Here is a 22953-nt window from a genome sequence, read left to right as displayed (position 1 = left end):
AATTAAGCGACTGACATCAATCTGCTCTACATTTTTTTAAAGGAAATTATTTGCACACTTTAATACTTCAGCTGATAAGAACACAGAGTTGTAACAACATGTTTGAGGTTGTGTAGACTAGAAAGCTAATTCCCATACAATGGATATGAAGATACCTTCTAGACATCACACTTTACAGACATCTCACATGAGAGTATACACAGATTGAGAAAACACAAATAAGCACAAGGAACTGGTGACTCCAAGTCTCCAAGACTGTTCAATTCCAAGTCTCTTTCAATACTTAGGAGTCTGATCTGCCAGGTTAGAAAAATGTGTTATCAGTGAAAAGTCAACTAAGTACTCTATCTGACAAGATTTAAGCTGAATATACAATTACATGTTAAGGGGCGCCTGGGTGGCTCCATCAGTTAAGCATCTACCTTCAGCTCAGGTCATGATCCTGGGGTCCTTGGAAAGAGTCCCGCATCAGGGTCCTCGCTCAGCGGGGAGCCTGCTTCTCCCTCTCCCTGCCACTCCCCCTGCTTGTTCAGTCTCTCTCTCTCTCTCTCTGACAAATAAATACTTGAAAAAGAAAATTACATGTTAAAACAATTTTTTTTCTACTTTAGTCGTAAAAGCCTTAAAAAAATTTCTGGTCCACATATTCCTTATGCTTGCATATAATATCATGGAATTTAGAATTTAAAGTCGCTATTTAGAAAGACTTACACATACTAAAAATAAAAAAGCTACTTATCACACATCATTTAAAAATTAAGCAGAAAAATTAACAAGTCAGGAAATGACAGATGCTGGCGAGGGTGCTGGTGAGTATTGAGTGGGAGAGAAAGGGGCTGAGTTGCAGTTAGAGTACCAGGCTTTTGGCATATTCCAGAGTTTGCCCATGGGAAATGTGCCAAGTATAAGTATTGCCTATGACATTTGTCTTGGTAGATAGGAGAAAGGGGAACCCTCCTACACTGTTGGTGGGAATGCAAGCTGGTACAACGACTCTGGAAAATAGCATGGAGGTTCCTCAAAAAGTTGAAAATAGAGCTACCCTATGACCCAGCAACTGCACTACTGGGTATTTACCCTAAAGATACAAATGTAGTGATCCAAAGGGGCACATGCACCTGAATGTTTACAGCAGCAATGTCCACAACAGCCAAACTATAGAAAGAATCTAGATGTCCATCAACAGATGAATCAATAAAGAATTTGTGGTATACACACACACACACACACACACGCACGCACGCGCGCGCGCGATGGAATACTATGCAGCCATCAAAAGAAATGAACTCTTGCCATTTGCGATGACATGGATGGAACTAGAGGGTATTAAGCTGAGCGAAATAGGTCAATCAGAGAAAGACAATTATCATATGATCTCCCTGATATGAGAAGCTGAGAGGCAACATGGGGGGTTTGGAGGGCAGGAAAATAATAAATTAAACAAGATGGGATCAGGAGGGAGACAAACCATAAGAGACTCTTAATCTCACAAAACAAACTGAGGGGGGCGCCTGGGTGGCTCAGTGGGTTAAGCCCTCTGCCTTCGTCCTGGCTCAGCTCATGATCTCAGGGTCCTGGGATCAAGCCCCGCAGGCTCTCTTCTCAGCAGAGAGACTGTTTCTCCCTCCCCCTCTGCCTGCCTCTCTGACTACTTGTGATCTCTCTCTCTGTGTCAAATAAATAAATAAAATCTTTAAAAAAAAAAAAACAACTCACATTGAGGCATCCTGGAGGAATCAAGCTTGCAAAATGGAGACCAATTTTCTGGTTCCAATTTTTTTGTAATTGTGCCTTTTGTACATTTATACGACAAGGAGAATAAAAAGAGTTACGTGTGTTTTAGACTACAAAAAAAATTTAATAAGTACATCTGTCAGATAAGGGCCACTTAGAAAGGTATGTCTGTCACACTGACCTGAAGGGCATCACACTCCAGATCAAGTACAGAGCATGACTCCAGTCCTCTGAAAACCTTCACCCCCCCGCCTAGCTGATTTCAATTATCATTATAGTGCCTACAGTAAGAGGCCATCTCAAATGCAACCAAGCAATTTAAGGATTTGTAGATTATAAATCACAGGCTCTAATTTCAGTGAGAAAGAAAATGGGTATAACATACTCCCTGTGGCTGGGCCCATTTTGTTCTTGTTGAAGAACATCCTAAGTACATAAGTTGTATTAAAAATCCTCCCTAGACAAACCATAAGTGACTCTTAATCTCACAAAACAAACTGAGGGTTGCTGGGGGGAGGGGGTTTGGGAGAGGGGGGTGGGGTTATGTACATTGGGGAGGGTATGTGCTATGGTGAGTGCTGTGAAGTGTGTAAACCTGGCGATTCACAGACCTGTACCCCTGGGGATAAAAATACATTATATGTTTATAAAAAATTTAAAAAAATAAAAGAATTAAGAAGATATAACTCAAAACCACACTAAGTTCCACCTTTCCTTCATTATGGCAACTTTTAGAACAATACCAACTGATAATAAGAAATAAATTTGTTGCATCAATCTATAGAGTAATTTAGTGATATCCAGTGAAACTAGGGTGACTTTGAAAATATACTGTCAAACTGTGAGGTTTTTAGAATAAAACAGTATACTGAGATAAGTAAAATTATGTGATATTTAATATTTGTTTTTATATTTACTGACTGACAAATTGTTTTTATTACATTGATGGTCTTATAAGTAACTCTCTTCAAAAATTGTTTTTGAAAATAAAACTTTTCAAAAATTTGAAAAAAAAAAAAAATCCTCCCTACACCAAAGGTCAGCTCTCTACAAAGAATCCAAACATGCAAATCAAAGCACACCCAGTAAGGGAACCCCAAGTACCTTACAGGAGGAGACTTCGCATTGGTTCTGTTAACGGGCCTGCCACCAGAAGGCATAGAGCTCACAAAAAGAAACGGGACCCTACTCATGCTTTCAACCTCTGGAACATTCTATCTCTCGGGAGTTAAGAATATGGAAGTGACTAATTCTCTCAAATGTCATAGATTTTACATTTTGTGACATGTTCTTCCTCTCTGAATTTTTACAGCACTACCCAGACATTCTAGCCACTGTCTGGGACTAGACATAATTATTGTAATCATGTCTACCATAATTAGGGAGGCAGTAAATGTGATCAAACACTTATAGAAAGGAAAAACTAAAGCACAAAGTTTCAAGAATCCAAAAATTTCAACTAAGTTTCAATGAAAGAATGAAGAAGGAAGTGAGGTTCTTTGTCAGCAGCCCAAAATATTGCATTTGAAAAATTACTATGTACCAGGTTACTGGCACAATCAGAGAATAGTCTGTAGTCTATACTTCTTGTGTGGGACCAGTTCCAGAGACGTCAGACGTGACCACGGTGAAAATAAAAGTGGATACCAAGTCATATAAAATCTCACTATTGAGAGTGACATTGACTCTGTGCCAAGGCCCAACATTCCAAGAATGACAGGAGCCGGCCAACAGGTACATGCCAGGGGGATTAAATTCTGTGAAACTTACTAGACTGAGAGTCAGGTTCAGAGCATATCCAGAGGCTGACATAAAACAGACATCAATAAACATTTGCCATACAAATCTCTGAATCAAGAAGTATCATGACAAGAAGGATATTTGGGGAAGGGTGGCACAGAGGAGTGAGAAGATGGAACAGTGAGACCAATTCAGAGGTTACTGGGATTTAAAAAAAAAAAAAAAAAAAAAAAAGGTAAAAGTGATAAAGTCCTAAACTAAAGTGGTGGCAGTGGGAACGATAATGAAGGCATTAAAATAAGAGATGACTGATGAGGGTGGAAAGGTGGCCAGAGCTAGATTGTCTAAGGTCTTGAATGCCAAGTTAAGAGTCTGGACTTGAACCTGCAGCAGAGAGAGCTTTTAAAGTATTAAGCAAGAGAAAAGCACACTTGGCATTTCAGATCTGTTACAGTGTTGGAACAGGAGGCAAGCTGTAGACAGGGAAGCCAGTGAGGAGATGACCACAAGCCCAGGCAAGAGAGGCTCAGGAGGGGTAAGGGAAGTGGCAGGAGGCAACAAGGACCAAGCCAGGTGTCAGGATGTGGGGCTTGGAGGGAAGCTCAGGACGGAGTCAGGCTGCTTCTGCCTTGGAAAATCGCTGATATGGGCAAGAGAAAAGGCACAGGTTTAGGAATATTTTGTATGTGCTGAGACTGAGGTGACAAGGTGACACAGAGGCAGAAACATCTAACATATGGTGTGGCGTTAGAGCAGAAAGCGAGGTCAGCCACATGCATGTGAGTATAATAAGGGAATAGCCAAAAGCAAGGAATGGTTGGACTCCTCAGGGAGAGTGTGAAAAAATGATCATGGTGGATGGAGGGCTTCCCCCGCCACCGAAGAGATGGTGAAGACTTGCCCTTGCTCAGTGCCTCTGCTGAAATGCTGCAGAGGAAGAGACAGGCTAAGAAAAGATAAGCAGATAAGGACAGAAAGAACTGATCACACAAGCTTCTGGAGTGAAAGCTTCGACAGGAATGAAGGGGGAAATAGGAGGAACTAGCCTAGGAGAGGAGAAAAGACACCTCCTCCTCTAAGACTAGAAAAAGGGAGGTAAAATTGAAGCCAATCAAGGTATCTGTGCAGGCAAGGTGCTGACATCTAATAATACTAAGTAGTCAAAGGAGTTGGAGGGTGTCACGGGTTGAACTATGCCCACCAGCAATTCTAATGTTGAGGTCTTCACCTGCCACCCCATACTTCCAAATGTGATCTTCTTTGGAAATAGGATGCGTGCAGTTGTCATTAGTTAAATTAAAATGAGGTCATGCTGGAGGCGGGTGGGCCTCTAATTCAGTATGACTGGTGTCTTTTTCTTTTTTCTTTTTTTTTTTTAACTTAAATTCAATTAATGAACATATAATGTATTATTGGTTTCGGAGATAGAGGTCAGCAATTCATCAGTCTTATATAATACTCAGTGCTCATTACATCACGTGCCCTCCTTAATGAACTGGTGTCTTTATAAGAGAGGGAAAGTTGGATCCACAGAAACTCATTAAGGGAAGGTGATGTGAAGACACACAGGGAGAAGAAGGCCATCTACAAATGAAGGAAAGAGGCCTGGGATGTATCCTTTGCTCACAGCCTTCGGAAGTAACCAACCCAGCCCATGCTTTGATTTCAGACTTCTGGTCTTCAGAACTATGAGACAATTCACTTCTGCTGTTCAAGCCACTCAGTTTGTGGTATTTTTCTAAGGCAAGTCTAGCAAACTAATACAGAGAGAAAGTCATCTCCTAAAGCAAGGAGGGGTGGAGAAGGGTAGCTAGAAGGTTTGAGGGAAGTGGAAAGATTTCAGCAGGAAACAAGCCAGTCACACAGTGCAAGACAGTTGCCTCGGGTTCCAGCTAAGGCCAGAGACGATAAATTTATTGACGGAGTGATTTCCTCAAGCAGCTCTTGGCAGCCACTGGGTAAGAGAGGAAAAGATGCCAGGTCAAAATCAAGGGCCCGCAGGGTAGATTACCAGCAAAGTACAAAGCGATACAGCCACTGAAGCTACTGGGAAGGGAGTGATGTACCATGAGCGAACAGAGAAGGAAACAGGAGGGGGATGTGGGATGAAGAACGGGATAGGAAGGTGGAGAAGGAAGGGGTCATCTGGAAACAGGGAGCCAGCAAAGAAGAGATAAAGGGAGTGAGGAAGCTAACAGGGAAAGACTGTTACTGGGATTTAATATTTTCGATGAGGAAGTCAGAGAAGTCCGAAGCTAGATGGCTGTATACAATGTAATACGTTATTCACAGACTCTGAAACCTGAGGTGATAACAGTAGTTAGGTGGTGAAAACCTGCAACAGCTCCCACCAACCGCAGTGCATGGAAAATAATGCCCAGGGGTATCCCCATATCATATTTGTACCTAATTCCTAGAATCTGTTCTCAGCAAGATCCCTGCTGTATTTCTATCATCTCTGGTATTACAAGCATATCTTTAAACAAAATTACGAAGAGGGGCTTGGACTAGAAGCAGAGATCAATGCATACTACCCCCATCTATCACACAAAATTATTGTATTAAGCAGAGAGGAAGCAAGTTAACCTGTAAAAATGTACTTGAGGAAGTTACAGATCAGATGTAAAAACGTTAAGACAATTCAGACGCTCTCTACACATTCCCTTAGGATACAAAAACTAAAACAGCTGGAAGATGCCAAAACCTGTGGTGGCAGCCCCTTCTACTTTGCAAACAGGGAACAACTGACCAGGGCACAGAAGAATTAGAAAACTTGTAAATGACCGTTCATTTTTTTCAACAAGTAAGTGCTTAATTATCTGGATTATCCATGACAAACAAACAAAACTCTTTGCATTTCAAAGGTTTATTTCAGTCACTAGAATTTTTCTATGTCTCACTCAATCACCAAGCAGAGTCAACACTTTGTTCTGGCAATTCACTGAAGCTAAAATAACAAAGGCATGAAGCAGAACAAAAACTACACAACTTAACCTTTTTAATTTACACAGAACAATTCATAAACTGTTGTGGCTTTAGACATTTCTAACTCTTTCTATACACATATATTTATACTTACTCCGAATTTTTTACTTCCAAAGTCCGAAAAGTTTTATGCAGAGTACTTTTACATTGGAAGAGATTAACTGTGTTTTCTTACCTTTTATATTTTAGGTCTCATTTTAAAACAAATCAGGAAATAAATAAGATTCAAAACCTTCCTTCAAGTCATAGTACAGTATTGTTCACTGGCACAGGGAAAATAGGACCACTCAGGGGACATGGCCCATGACATCTACTAGGTACAAAAAAGTGAGAAAGAATTCAGAAAGTTCTGCAACTTTATAGAAAGATATAAGGATATCCTTATAAATGGTTAGTCTATCCATCAAATGCATAGATTAAGCCTACAGAACATAAAATGCTTCCTATTTTAATTAGGGCCCAGATATATAATGAATGAAGGGCAAAATGACTGTCCTCTCCCAAAATAAGATGGGCTTCAACAAAAGTTCCTACTCCAACAAAAATGCCTATTGTAAACATGCCTTCATACTAACTTCCAAAGTGCCTCATCTCTCTCTACAATAACCATTAGAATACTGTTCCTGAATATAATTAATTCCAGGCTGCTTATAAAAATTTGCAGTCATGGTATTTCAGCCTATTTAAGAATAAATGGATAAGTATTTCAAATAGGTATACATCTCTTTCCTCCCCTCTTCAAGGTCAAACATTTACACACACCCTAGAGAAAACCTCTGTAGCAATCAGGGAGTGGCAACTAAACTCCAGCCTTGAGGTAAGGAGCCCTCTGTCTCATAAATACTGAGTAAGAAGAGTTGTCACACCTTGATGCATATCTAAGAAGCTGACCCAGCCCCCACGGTTCAAGAGTCAAGTCTTTCCTGAATTCCAACAGGCTACAAGAGGAAAAGAAGACCAAGACAAGGGTTCAAGAAAATGTCTAACAGTGTAGTTTGAAGACAGTCATAGAACAACTTGGTGACTTTCTGTTTACTTAATCATAGACCTGGTGCTCTTTTCTGATCTTAGTAAAACTGTAAGTTCACGTTGATGGCTATGAAGGATTTTTGCCTACATCTAAAGATTCAGGAAGCAACTTCAAGATGATCATCTACCTGACGGTTTTACAAATGAGAAAACTGCATGGCTAGAAACTGGCAAAGAAGAATCCACCTGGTCTAACATTCGGTTCAACACTCTCTCTCCTTATTAGCAACAGATATTTGCTCACATTCAACAGATATTTATTGAATGTTAAACGTGCAAGACACCTGAAGATTACAAAGCTGAACAGTAGGCATCCTCTCGAGGAGTCTAAAAAGTGATGGGTTTCAGATATTTTCACAGTTTTAATATGTAAATCATCATATGAAGCCTCATAGGGAATTTCAGAGGAGTATCCAAAAGTAACTCTCCTTATAGCTCTAATTATTTTTGAACTAAATCTTTCCTTCCTCCTTATAGGTCTTCCAAGTACAGGTGATGTTATGGTGAGAACAATGGTAAGGAGATGATGATGATGATGATGATGATGATGATGGCGACGACAACAAGGAGAAACACAAGGACGTGACAATACCAACTATGAGACACATGTGTCCATCACTAACCGTAACCTCTACATACTTAGCTTATCTAATCTTCACAACAATCTTAGGAGGGAGATAAATATCTCTACTGGATAAAAAGTTTGGAAAAAGTCAGTCAATTGCCCCTGAGAGGGTAGTCGCCTTCCGGAGTTCCAGGTCTACCTAGACGTCTAGGACGGTAGTAGTAAAGGCATGCCTGGGTATAAACTGGAACTCCGGAAGGCGACTACCCTCTGACCCTGGCCCTTACCATAAATTAACTGGAAATTCTCTGGCCCCTGTGGACCTCAGTTTCTTCATCAGTGAAATGATGAAGTTGACCACGTGATTTCCAACATCTCTTCCAGGTATACCACTCTGTAATTTACTAATTTGAGGTTTTTAACCAATCTCTTGTGATGCAGAGAAAGGAAATACTTCGTAAAAGCTAAGAATAATTTTGCCCCAAATTACAAAATCCAGGCCTTTGTGCAGAGGTTTCCGGGGAAAGGAGGGTAGCTTGTTACGGGATTGATACATCCATAACTTTTATCTGGGCTCCAGCCTCAGAGTTTTTTGAAAGCTAATTGCAGAGCCACATGACAAAATGACATGCGGGCATTAACAATGGCTCTTAAACTAAACAGGAGGTTTTTCAAATCCCTAATAATGATTAGAAGTCCTCTGTGAAAACATGGGAAAATACCATGCTATTGCTTACAAGAAAAAAAGCAGGATGTAATATATGGCTTATGTTTTTTTGTTTGTTTCTGAACAAGGAGAAAAAAGCATGAAGAACATTCAACCGTGGTTGTAGCTAGGTAATAGGATTGGGAGATTTTTCTTTCTCCTTTTCCTTATTTTTTTTTTTTTTTTTTTTTGATGTAAGCTTAAATTACCTCCATAATTAGAGGGGAGACTTTTCTTTTAAAAAGATAGAAAAGGTGTCCAACATTCTCATACTGATTTCTTCTGAGAAGAAAATACTCTCCTAAAAACATCTCAGTAACACTGCAGAAATTCCAGAAATACAGGTTTAGAGGAGAACATCATTATTACCCACTACAGATAGGGAGGAAAATAGTCCTCTATTGCTTCAGATCTAGAATAACTAAGTTTTACAGGACGTTTCAGAACTCCTGGTAGGGAAAGTTGCTCTGGAGTCCAGGGACATGAAGCTCCACAGAGCTGGGCACCAGGAAGAAAAGAACAGGTGCATCAGACAAAGCAGCCAACCGTGAGAGGCAAAGGTCACTGGCCCCATCCAGAAATCCCAATCTGGAGCAGATTCTCTCTGAGTGGTGCTGCCCTACACCACCACCAACCACAAGGTCAAGGAGACTTTCCATGAGCACAAATGTCCTCACTTCTCTGAAGCACAAAAGCAGAGGGAGGACAGGTAGCATATTTCATGGAAGTGGCAAATGTTAAATCAAACAACCAGAGCCAAACTACTCTAGGCTCCATTAGGCTTCAGGATAAGCACGTTGGGTGTACACATACCACTGTGTTCACAATAAACTCCCAATATGCATGCACACATGACCCAGTTTACAACACAGATCAATAACTGTGGCTTTGGATGGTGACAATGAAACACTTCACTCTATAGCACTCATGAGAATATTTTGTAAACACACTGTGTCTCTGGTGATTCCCACTGATACTACACGCAACTCAGGAAAGAATACAATTTAAAAATCACATTCAACATGCTATTAATTACATAGGAACCCTCAGCCTTATTGGAACAGACTTTTTTTGCTACTTTGTAGCAAGAAGATAAAGACAGATCTGATATACAAAGACTAGAAAAACTAGAACAGGAAAAGTCAGCTTCTCCTCTGGGAGTCTGACACACAATACGTGGCATCAGCCTCACATCACACCCTGATTCAAGGGAGGGCTGCAGGGAGCCGTGGTGCCCATCTCGCCAACAACTCCAGACTTGCCCTAAGCACCCACATCCCACTGGGCTTTGCCAGTTCCACCACCATCAAGAAGGCAGCAGTACAAAAGCCGGTGGGTATCTTTTATTCATTTAAAAAGACATATTTCTGTTGACTCCTACCAAAACTCACTGGAATGATTACTTAAAACTGAAAATAGTATAACGTAACTAGAGAGATGTCATCTTTTTTTTTTTCAAGGCATTTTTTTTCCTAAGTGCGAAGTTGGCACCTATTAACTGTATCTGGCAGTAATTAAATACATCTAACATTAGATAAAGAAATTTAACCTACCTCATCAAAGGTGGTGTCGTCTTTCTTCAAAGCTATAAAATAAAAAGGGAAAGGAAACAGTTATTGTGAAACATCTCAAAGAGACTAAGCATCTAAGCCCTAGAAAACAGAAAGAAAACAAAGCAGTATGGTGTTTTCATTTCAGAAAGTAAAATTGTACCCCAACCTGAATAACAATGTTATCATACAAATAGGAAAGCTGCAAATGAGACAGAGAATGGCACAGCAGCCATTTTTCTGTGAAACACTTTCATAAATATGTAAATGGGTGATCCTCCTAAGTATGGAAAAGAAGTATGTGTATCTTTCCCCTAGCTCTTCTTTAGTAGGAAAATGTTTTAATGAAAAGTAGGAAAGCATCAAAAAGTAACTGTAAAGAAATTTCCCCTTCAACTTCTGGGTTTTGAGCATTATCTCCTCAGGCATGGTGTGTGGTCCTCCCAAACCCATTGTCAGGATGACACCCGCTCTGCACAGTGCCCTGAATGAGATTTTCATGCCGTGAGAAGTTTAAATACAGTGAGTAAAGACTAAGCATGTAAAATAAGCACTACAGAGACATAATTCAAGCATTTCAGCATGATCTATTTTATAACAAAGTATCACCAAAGGAAACAATACATTCAGAATATTTTATGAATTAGCAAATACTTAAAATTTATTTAAATATGCATGGCTTCAGAACTGGAATTTTATTACTCTAAAGAGAAAGAGAAGTATTTCATGCATTGTTGGCAAACACCCTTAAATCCTACAATTACTTGGAACATTTCATATTAAGGAGAATGCACAAAGGAACTAATTTAGCTGAAACCACTAGTTGGAGAAATGTTCCCAATTTATAGAATTGTGCATAGGTGTTTACTGGTCTATAGTAGAGTGTTCTAGTCAGGATAGAAGCACTTGTGTAGCTCTTACTTGGAAAGCTACGTTCTAACAAAAGCAATGGAAGCAAATCATGTTAGCAATTAAGCTCTGAGAGAAGTCATGTGCTTAAACTGAAGCCATCATTTCAGAGCTTATACTATATAGCCGAGCAAGCTTGAAAAGGATATTTTATTTCCTACTATAGATGTGGTTGGTTGTAGAGAGTTAAGGTGGATGAGGGTAGACTGAGGGAGGTAAAATGTTTCTGAAAGTTTAATGCTTAGTTTTTCTCTTTTTTGCCTAAGAAATTCATCTGTAATAAATTTCTCTACTTGCTTTATTGGAGGACAACTTCTTCTGAATGAAAAATTAAAAGATAGCCCTTTCTCCTAGCTTCAAATGGCTTATCTTGCATTCAATTACTTACACACATTTTATTATGTATTTGCTTTAACTTACATTAAATCTAAAATAAGCTATTTTGATGGAAAGCTGTAAGAGCCTAGATGATTCTTAATGGCTATATTTTAACTCAGAATGTAAAACTTCTAATCTAGAAGGCTTTCTTTAAATATCAGCCAACCATGTTACTAAACTACAACCCTCACTTCCCTCAAACCTAAGGCATGTCCTCTAATCAACATACTTGAGTGTGGATTCCTAGATGACGTATTAGTGACCTACAGAAATATAGGCAAGTTGTTCATCTAAAAAAAAAAAAAAAGAAAAGAAAAGAAAAAAGAAAAATGGGGGAGGTAAGAACTGATTACCTCATTGATTTCAAATACAAAGTCAATCACTGTACAGCCTCATACCCAGCTCATTTAACAAAGATCAATGAAAAAATATGTGGCTGTCATGCAAGATGCAAAGCTAAAGCACCAAGCTTATAATTCACAGCACAAACTTTCTATACTTTATTTACTTGGGACATGATAAAAGTTCCCAAATTTAGCCATGGGTTTTCTTAAGCAAAGCATCCAATTGGAACTACTATCGACTACTAGTCGATACAATCCTTTGAGGAACTGCAAACATAATGAAGACCCTCAAGCTGAGAGAAAGCAAAAAACTAAAATGTCTTCGACATCCAGACAGGACTATTTCTTGCTGGCCTAAGTCCCTCACCATTCTGGATAAAGAGGTGGGGTCTGAGGGCAAAAAGAGAAGGAAGAAACAGAAGAGGAATTGCAGGTGTATTTTCTAAAATATAAGGAGCAGGAAACTAGATTCTCTCCCTGGCACTCTATTCTCAAAGCCCAAGATGCCACAGGGAAGAATATTTTAAGACCAAAAAATCTACAGCTTCGTTGAAACCCTTTATAAGTAGATCGACACCTTATTCAGTTTCTTATAAATATGGAATCCTTGCCCTGAACAGCAGTTAACAGTAACAACAAAGGCCAATTAAAGATGTCTCTGCCAAATATTTATCAGGTCACTGATGAATCAACTCTGACCTAAACAAGCACAAAACATCCATTATTGATTATATTCCCTGATTGTCATTAATCATTCATGTAAATGTAAACTCACAACTGTCTTTTGACAATGTCTTGGAATAGCAGGCATATCACATTTTTATAGGTTAACAAAGGGGTATATATTAAATCACTTAAGATAATCAGGTATCCTATTTAGTCCTCTGCTCAGACATTGCTTCCTCTAGACAGCTTTCCATGATCTCACCAAGACTAAAGTGGTATCCTTCCTATATTCTCCAACAGCAAATCATGCTAATCTTCCTGGTAAAATCTGTCACTCTATATTGCCAATGCCCATTCATTGGCGTGTATTCTCTTAAAGTCCTCAAGGACTGGTAACAGTGGCCACTGAGTCTGAATGTCAGCACACTACCTGGCACATATGAGCTACTCAATAATTATTTGTTAAATTAATGAGTTCTACCTCAATGGCAAAATCATAGCCCCTTACATTTTAAGACACAAATGCTAAAGTTTTGGCATATGAAAACCATATACACTTTTCTATTACAAAAGGATCATAGATAAAAATTCCATTTCATAGTTTGCAAATTAAAATCTTCTGACACTACTTTAGGAGAGAATATAGTACTATATTTACATTCTGTGCCTGAACCTTTACCCTTAAGAATGGACTTAGCAAATGACAGCTGGACCCCACATTATACACTTACAGCACAAGGTAACAAACCCCAAAACTCAGTGTATCCATAACCTCTTCATTTCATTCAGCTCTCTCACAAACTACACTTTTTAAAGAAATGGTATACATGGGGTTCATCTCTAGTATCACAGAGTATAAACTTCCTTTCTCTACAAATTAATCCAAGTATGAAGAAATGCATTCAAATGAATATGAAGAAATGCCAGTTTGACCTTAATCTTATACCAGATATTACAGAAAACCTTCCTCCTCCTAAGCTATCATTAAAAAATTAAAAGAAAGAAGGAAAAGAGGAAAAGGATTTTAATATAAACTTTTTAACAACTAAGTTCCCATTTGTCATTTTTTATGCTAACCAAAATTTTAAAAAAGAAAGAAAGAAAGAAAAACATGAGACAACTGCAGGAGTTCCTAAATAAGTGAACACACTGACACTATTTAACAGAAAACAATAAACACTCACCACTGAAATCAGAGGATGACTTTGAAATTCAGTTACACCCATCTTTTAAAGAACTGTAACTGTGTTAAAGTCACTCTCTGGCAGATGTCATAAATTAGAGTGCTATGGCTTGAAAGCAAATGTGTTTTATTAGACCTTATATTATATAGCAATCTCAGATCAGCTGTATTTGGGATGGGTAGTGACAAAGTTGACATGATCATTCATGTGTGAAAAAATTAAACATTAGCGTTACCACTTTTATATAGTCAAAATTGTTAATAATAAACATTGAATATCACATACTTTCAAAAATTATCTTCATTTTCTATAGATGACTAATTTCTCATGGCTAAACAATACTGTATATTTTGCCATATAACAAGCTGTACTTTTGAATCATACTAAAAAGGCAAAATTAAGTCAGTATGTTTATTTCAAAAGCCATCATAGATTGGTTGAAGGGAATGAATATATTGAAATGTCAGATTATTCAACAAGAATAAACCATTCACTCTTGGATCTCCTCATGAAGTACCAATGAAGACAAGAGGAAGATGGAGAATAAACAGAAATGGGAAGGAAGAATATAAGCCCCCAGTACTGTTCTTCAAATGCACTAGATATTTTATGTGTCCTACCTGATTTATTCTTCACAACAACCTTGAGAAAATTCATACATGTGGACTCTGGGGTTTAGGGATATTCTGCTAATTGCCCAAGGCACACACACAGCAAGCTGGGAAAACAGGGTTCAAACCCAAACCAGACTAACTCCAAAACCCATCCTGTTTTTAGACTATAAAGTCAGTAGCCACTTCTTCCCCTCATTTCTCTTGCTTCCAACCTAGAAGATCAATTACGTCAATAGGATATAATCACCAATAATAACATTACAAACACCTATCGAGTCTGCACTACATACCACGCAGGACATCATATGCATTATTTCGCTAAGTGCCAGTAACAAAACTGAGTTGTACATGAAAAACTGAAGCTCAGAAGTTGAGGGACCTGTCCGAGGTCACATAGCTACAAGTGGCAAGATGGCAAATCCCCAACGGTCTGACACACACAGCCCACACCCTTAATCTATGCACTACATAATTCCAGAGTAAAAATTCCATTCAGTAGCCTCAAGCACCTTAAAATCTTTACATAATCAAACTGATTTTATTGTTTTGTAACTCTGCAAATAAAACATAAAGAAAAAACATAGATAATACAGATTAATTTTTCTGTAACCCCATTTCCAATGCATGTCTTGGGTTTGCTATACAAGCATAACCACATAAGACCTCTCTATCTCCTTTTACAGTTCTCCAGAATGAGAGTTAGTTACGATGCAGAATCATGACCTTCCATCAATACAAGAAACAATCAGTTATGTTCACTGCACTGTATTGTTTCTGAAAGCGAGGAAGTAAAATCTACCAGATCTTAGAAGATATTTTAACAAGTGCTGGAATCAAAAGGAGTTTCACATCACTAAATCTCAGTAAGCTAGAAAATCCAATTAACTGTAATACCCCCATTTGCCAGCATTGTAGTTAATCCAAATTTTACTGATTGTCTATCAAAATCTTGAAATCGCTTAAACATAAGGAATTTTTGTATTAATGTCCTTGGTTTCTTACTGAGATTCAACTGCAATGAATTATTTAACACAAACTGGAAGGGCTCCAACAGAGTCATTAGCATTAGTAAATATACAGTTAATGTGTTTTAGAACAGAGCTTAATAGACTCCAGAACCTGCCTCTGTAATGGTTTGGGTCCTGAGCTGAACATCCTCCTCAAAAATGCACACCAACTCAACACCTTGCTCTCTTACATTCCTCCTGGCTTCAAACTTCATTTGCATGTAGAAACTCTTCATATGCATCCCTAAGTAAAAGTGAAACTGCAAATATCCAATACATGTAATAAGTAAAACCAGGATTAAATATTGGTTTCACACCATAACTTTACAGTGGTTTTGGGTGAGACTTCATATACCAATAGGAAATTTTAAGTTAAAGAAAACTGGCTAAATTTTGATCCATTATTTTCTCTTACTTGAACAAAGTTTGCATATTTTAGAGTGCACTTATAGAATGATTTTTAAAGGAAGGGATGGAAGGATGACTACAATACTCATACGCACCCCAGGAGTTTATTTTAAGGAATTAAGTACCTTATGCTTAATTTCCATTAACACATTCATTAACATGGATGACATGTTAAATAAGTGAAACAAAGGCTGGAAGGCTTCTTAGGGAATCTGAGGGGTTATTTTTAGTGCTTGTATGATTCTCTTGCTGCAAACAGTTACGTATATAAATGAAAATTATAATGTTAGAGGACGCAGAGGGGGTTTTCTATGGCCCATCCCCAAATGCTAAGAAACCCATTCCACGTAATACTGTTGTCACCCTGTTAGAGTTTGTGACATGGATTTATTCTTAACTGTCCTAAACATTTCTCAGTCGTTTTTTACTTGTAGATCACTTGGTTGGTTGGCTGACTGGTTTAAAGACAATAGCTCTGGAGCTTTGGCTCTGGTAAATCTAAGAAGTTCGGAACACTTATTCCTAAATGTTCAGAGAAGTTCACAGCGTGCATTTATTTGCTGCAATGGAAAGATTCAGAGAGCTTGGGACGGAACAGATAAATCTCGCTTTCGAGGACCCGAAGTACCGAACAAAAGGTCCCAAGGTATCTGCCCCACTTCCCTTTAGGTTGGATGTGTTAAACAATAACAAGGCACAGCTCAGCGTCTCGCCAATTTTCAAAGCTAAATTATTGACTAAACACCCCAGGGCAGAGCCTGCGCGCAAAAAAATAACAAGTAACCCAGGCGACCGCGCAGCGGTGCGCTGCGGGGCCCGGGGAGTCCCATCGCCTGTCCACCGCAGGCGCGACAGCCCGAGCGCCAGTGGCGAGAGACGGAACCCAAATTGTAGGCTAAGATCATCCACAAACGAACCCCGAGATCCTAAAGGAGAGGGGTGTCTCTCCTTTCCATTGTCGCCCTCCCCCCAGGTCCGGGCACTGTTCCCTCCACCGACCGCTCGCAGCGCACCCCACGCCGGCCCGGGTGGCCGCTGCATTGGTGGTGCCAGAAGCGCGGGGAGGAGGCACCGGCGCCGGGGGCGACGGGCCGGGTGCCCGGGGCAGCGCGCCACTCACCAATGCGACTGAAACTCTCCGACAAAGTTCTCCGCAACTTCTTCATCTTGCCGATCTTCTCGGCGGGCTGCGGCTCAATGAGGTCGCACATCTGGGCGACACTGGGCTCCGGCAACTTCCCCAAACTGGTCCAGAGCGAAGCGCAGACAACGGCGACGGCGCGCGGCAAAGAGAAGGCGGTGCCTCCTCCTCCTCCTCCTCCTTCACTACCTCCTCCTCCGGCCAGGAGGCGACGCACTGGGCTCTGGAGGCGAGTGGCGAGCTGCAGGCTCCTCTCGGGCCTGGGCCGCGGCTGGGCGGGCGGGGGCGTTCTACGTGGTGCCGGGGGCGGCCGCCATCGCAGCCGCCGCCGCCGTGGCCCCGCGCCGCGCCGCCGCCGCCCGGCTCATTTTCCCTCCTTTGTAAAGGAGAGCAGCGCGGCGGGCGGCCGGCAGTGGGGGCGGCGCGGCCGGAGGCGGGGCGGGGGCGGGCTGAGCACAAGGTGAGGGAGCCGGGGGTCGCAGGGTGCGCGGGGCACAGGCGGGGAGAAGTTCTCAGCCCCGAGTTTCGGGGATTCGAGAGAAAAGAGCCGCGGCGCGGAACCGCCACCCGCCCCGCCCTCACCGCCCCTCCCGCCGCCTCTGCCCCGCCTTCCCTGGGCAAAGGACCCCGGGCGCGGAACCCCCGCGGGACCTCGGCTCCGGGGCTCGGAGCCCGCGTCCTCTTCGGGCCTCTCAGCCCGGCTCACGCCCCCGCGGCGCCCCCTCCCGGCCGCCCCCGCTCGCCTCCCCCGGTCCTGCCCGCCCCGCCCCGCCCGCGCGCTCCGGGACCGGCCCCCGGCCCGGTGGAGGGCCTCGAACAGGCTGGGCTGACAACTGGCCGCGACTGGGACTCCGTGTCACTCTGTGGGGAGGCCCCCTAAAGGGAAGGCTCTGGATCGCGGTCATTTATCTGAGTGGTTTTCTCCTTGCCACGAATTGTGAAAAGAGCGAGGAGTTGGGGGGAGGAGGTGGCCGCCACCACTGCCTCTGAGTCCGGGAATGGAAAGGCCTGGGGACCACTCAGGTTTGACAGGGAATTTTTTTTTTCCAGTTTTGCCCGGGAGACTGTGAAGTGAAAGATCCAAAGGGAAAGGTGGGCCCGCTTTTTAGGGGTCAAGTGCAAGGTAGAAGCGTCATCTCTAACCCCCCAAGGCAGGGCTAGTTCTGTTTCCTTCACCCCTGTGTCACTCTGAGTGACCGATGGGAATGTAAATGAAGCTAATTTCTGATATGAACACCCAGTTCCATGGTAAATAGCAAACAGAAGTCCTTCGTCTCTATCAGTTTTAGAATATATTTCCAAATTGGAAGACTTGGAGGCCAAAAAGATTGTGACCTCCTCTCCCCTCCGCTCAAAAAAATAAAATTTAAAAAGGAGGGGATTAGGGGAGGTTTTTTAAAATCCCAGAACAAACAGTTCAGGCAGCAAACACACATTGTCTTCATTCTGTTAAAAACGTGGTGCAGCGAGCCCTCCAAACGTCAGTCTCCCAGGGGAGAGAGAAGGAAGATGGGGGAGGGCCTGAATGTTGATTTGAGGCCAGCAAACTCCTTATGAATAGAAATTTAGTAATTTTGAGTCATCTGGCTGTGTAAGTAATAAGAGCCTGTGAGCGTGTGACAATCCTGTTTGGCTTAAAGGAAGTTTTGGGGAGTTTGTGTTTTGTTAAAAGACTTTTATCTTAAAACAAACTAGCCCCCTGCCTTCCTTAAATTGTGAGGTAGAACACTTGGGTTTGTTCTGCTCTGTACTGAGCACATTATAGGGTCTTGATAGATTGCTGCTGATAAAAGACAGGAAGTCAAACCAAGTGGGGAGCAAAGGAGGGTGGGGAATTCATCAAGAATATGAGTTAAAAATGAAAGGATGTTGGGTCCCAGTGACCATATTTAGATATTACAGGCAGCACCAAGTATGTCCTCAGACAGGAAGAAGTTTGACTTTTACCACTTCCTCCAGTTAGTTAGGGAGAAAGTTATCAGAAGCTATGAATAAAGAGAAAAAAGCAACCAATCAAAATACTGATGGGTTCTATCTACCAGTCAACAAAGATGAAATAGTTATTAATTTAATAAACTTTGACTACAGGGCGCCTGGGTGTCTCAGTCGGTTAAGTGTCTACCTTCAGCTGAGGTCATGATCCCAGGGTCTTGGGAGCAAGCCTCAGGTCCATCTGGCTCTCTCCTCAGGGCATAGCTTTCTTCTCCTTCCCACTCTGCCTGCCTCTTCCCCTGCCTGTGCTCTCTCTCCTTGTCAAATAAGTAAAATCTTAAAAAAATAAATGAATAAACTTTGACTACAGTATGTCTGTGCCTATCCTATTTACTCTGACAGTGACTATTTCATAAACGTAAATATACATACAGATATACATTCTCCATTTCACCTCCCCAGTATTTAATATTTCCAACTAAGGTCAGCTTCTGCCTGAGTAAAACATAGTATATCCATACAAAGGTACAGTAGGTAAACATTTTTTTAATGAGATAAATCAGTATGTATTGATGTATAAATATATCTAGGGTAAGTGAATAAAAAGCATATTAATCATTAACTCATTTGTGGAAGGAAGTACACTTATGTTTCTATGTACGTAGGATATTTCTCTTTAAAAAAAAAACAAAGGGGCTCCTGAGTGGCCCAGGGTTAATCATCTGATTCTTGATTTCAGCTGAGGCCATGATATCAGGGTCATGGGATAGAGCCTTGCATAGGGTCCTGCACTCAGCACGAAATCCCCTTGAGATTCTGCCTCTCTGCCTTTCCTTCTGCCCTTTCCCCAACTTGTGTACAGTGCTCACTCTCTGTCTCTCTCTCAAATAAATAAAGAAAAATTTAAAAAGAACAAAGAACTGTGAAGCATGCATACCCAGAATATAATGTTCCCTTTGCCCTTTATACCTTTAAGTATAATTTGAATGTTTTACCCAAAGAACAGTTACTTATAAATACTAATAAAAATACTAATTTAAAACATAAAAATAATATGTACTGCATTTTTATATACCCCACTCCAAAACTTCAGCTCTCCCACCTCTAAAAATACTTCACCTAATCACAATAGTATACAATAGTCTACCTAACAGTATACCTAATAAGTATACAATAGACCTAACAAGAGAGACAGTAATGGACCAAATAAACTTTGTCAAATATGAATAACCAACTTTCCAATATATGCTTACCAACCGCTTTCTTGGTTATATATTAAAATGGTAAGTTTTGCAAGAAACCGTGACACAAAGAAGGAAATTTTTAACTGGATGCTTTTAAACTGTGAACGGTTATAGGACTTAACTCTTTACACAGTTGTATGTTTCACAGACGTCTTCATCCTAGAATGTAAGTTCACTGAGGGCAGGGATCTTAGATCCAAAAAGTACAATGTCTATTTCATAGTGGTTGTAAACTAAATGTCAAATGAATGTGGAATGTATTGCTGCCACTGAGAAGTGATGTGTTGTCCTCAGAAACCAAGATGACTATCCAGCATCTGTGTGGCATATGTATTTTCAGTGGGAGGATGGATCTGTGCCAGTTCTCCATCCCAACTTCAGTTCACAAGGTTATAGTTTCGGCTGGCCTGAATTAAAGGTGCAGAATCTGAATACAAACAGATAAGCTTACCTAGAGGCTGAACCCAGCATGGGTTGACCTTAATCAAATTAATCAATTAAAGCATGCATATGGGGGCGCTTTGGTGGCTCAGTGGGTTAAAGCCTCTGCCTTTGGCTCAGGTCATGATCCCAGGGTCCTGAGATCAAGCTCTGCATCGGGCTCTCTGCTCACCAGGGAGCCTGCTTCATCATCTCTCTCTGCCTGCCTCTCTGCCTACTTGTGATCTCTGTCTGTCAAATAAATAAATAAAATCTTAAAAAAAAATTTTAAAGCATGCATATGTATTAATTAGACCTTGAGTGGTAGCAACAGTGGCTGGAGATCCAACTCTTAGTGTTGTGTGGCCTTAGATAAGTAAGTGACTTCCCTACTTTCTTATCTGTAAAATGAGGGGCTTGAACTAGATGACCTCAAGGGACATTCATAGCTGCAAAATTCTGATTTTGAGTTGAATGGTGATATTTTTCCTCTCCCAGCTTATATACAAGATGGATATATTAATGAGGAGTAATTAACATGCAAATAAGATGGACGAAGACCATCAAAAAAAATTATGTGAAATTTAAGATACTTTATTTCTAGTTCTGTTATACATAAATTATTCATCTATTATAAATGGATCTTGTCCATATAAGAAAAATAGCAGGCTAATATGCTGGCAGTAAATTTTAAGGGAATGAATCCTAATCCAAATAAGATGGAATATAGAGGATTTGATTAGAATCTAGAATCCAGCAAAAGCAGAAACAGATTTACTGATCTGAAACAGTATGAAAATATATTATAAGTAAAAAACAAAACAAAACAAAAAAAACTCCCCCAAAACAAGAATGCCAAGCACGTGGGGCATAGAGTTGGAAAGTGAACAAAGAGAAAAAGAAAGAAAATGTATGTTTATGAATGTAAAGTTTTCAAATTTAGCCAAAGGGTAAATATTAAGACATACAAGCAGGTTATGATTATTAAAGTGGTAGAAATTTACATAATTAGACATCCTCTTAGAAATCTAAACAGTCACCCTAGTTAATTATTTTTAGGATCAAATATCATCCTCCTTTTTTGAACACATCCAGCAGGAACTAAAGTAGCACAAGGTTAAGTGACTTATACCAAGTTCCCAGTGAGTCATCAGTGAAATTGGTACATGGAATCCGAAACTCTTGTCACCAACATTTGTGTTCCAATTCTTGGATAATATCTAGCCTTAAGAGTTCCTGGGGCTTTTGAGGGTTTTTGTTTTGTGTTGTTTCGCTGACATAGAGCAAATTAAAATTAAAAGGGGGAGGAAAATGGAAGTTTGCAGAAACCAGGGTATTCAAACTCATATAAATGGAGCCCCCCAACGCTCCCCCACCCAGTTCTAAAGCCATCCATTGCCTAGTGACTCGTAATTTCAATCCTTTTCACATTTACAGAATCACTCACTGTTGCCACAAATCTCCAGGCTTGTGCAGGAATAAAACCTATATTGTCTGATAGTTTTATAGGTAATTCTATAGTTGTTCATCGTATATTCAAGAGACCTAGGGACCTAAGTAATTGATTTGCTTGTAAATGGCTGTAGTAAGAACAAAGAAGCTGCCAAAACATCCAAATGATGTCAAGTGTAAATTAGCTCAGAATAGTTCTGAAGGAAATAAACTACCAGGGTCAAAGCATGCACTGAAATACTGGTAAATTGCCCTGTCATATTAAACCATGCTTAAATAAATGTTATCGTTACCTCATTCCTGCTTTCCATAATTATATAATTTGTACAATGGAAGTCCATATAAGAAACTACCAACCACCATTTCTAATGAAGACACAAGTTGCTTAATTAGGCCCTTTGGTGTTATTTGTACGTGTGATATAGATGTGTCATTAAGAAAGGGTCCCCATTTATGACTGTCATTCATTCCACTGCATCATGTTCCTCATCCATCAGAATTAAATTTCAGGGATCAGTTCTGTAATTGATCTCTAGATATGGATGTGAAAGTGGTCAGAAGCTAATGCTTTAGGAAATCAAAACCTCATGCCTTTTGGTCAGTCTAGACAAGTTCTATTAGAGGCAATTAAGTTCAGAAACGCAGCTCTTCCATCAAAAAATCCTAACCTTTCTTTCCAAGGCCCTTGACAGTTCATCTGCATTCAAATGCCTTTTTTTTTTTTTTTAAGATTTTACTTATTTACTTGAGAGAGAGAGGGCACGAGTGGGAGAGGGGCAGCAGGAGAGGAGCAGAGGGGCAGAGAGAAGCAGACTCCCCACCAGACTAAAAGCCCGATGCAGGGCTCAATCCCAGGACCCTGGGATCATGACTTGAGTTGAAGGCAGGGGTCTAACCCACTGAGCCACCCAGGCAGCCCCTCACATGCCTATTCTAATCAAGTGT

The 22953-nt window shown here is 40.6% G+C and overlaps 1 protein-coding gene across 1 annotated transcript in view; it reads right to left on the bottom strand.

Annotated features, from left to right (window-relative positions):
- The window catches only part of LOC111147311 (cyclin dependent kinase 14), a 584276-nt gene extending 567035 nt beyond the window's left edge, over positions 1-17241 (bottom strand). The window contains exons 1-2 of the mRNA XM_022503295.1: positions 16940-17241; positions 10313-10344 (exon numbers count right to left, since the gene is read on the bottom strand). Of these exons, the coding sequence (XP_022359003.1) occupies positions 10313-10344; positions 16940-17030 (123 nt within the window). The 5' untranslated portion in view covers positions 17031-17241. The remainder of the gene's footprint in view (positions 1-10312; positions 10345-16939) is intronic.
- Positions 17242-22953: the final 5712 nt, after the last annotated feature.

The sequence above is a fragment of the Enhydra lutris genome, unplaced genomic scaffold (genome assembly GCF_002288905.1).
Source record: "Enhydra lutris kenyoni isolate GAN:26980312 unplaced genomic scaffold, ASM228890v2 scaffoldscaffold16, whole genome shotgun sequence".
In the NCBI taxonomy this organism is placed as follows: domain Eukaryota; kingdom Metazoa; phylum Chordata; class Mammalia; order Carnivora; family Mustelidae; genus Enhydra; species Enhydra lutris.
Note: the sequence above shows the minus strand (reverse complement) of the source record. Positions and strands in the feature narration are given on the sequence as shown.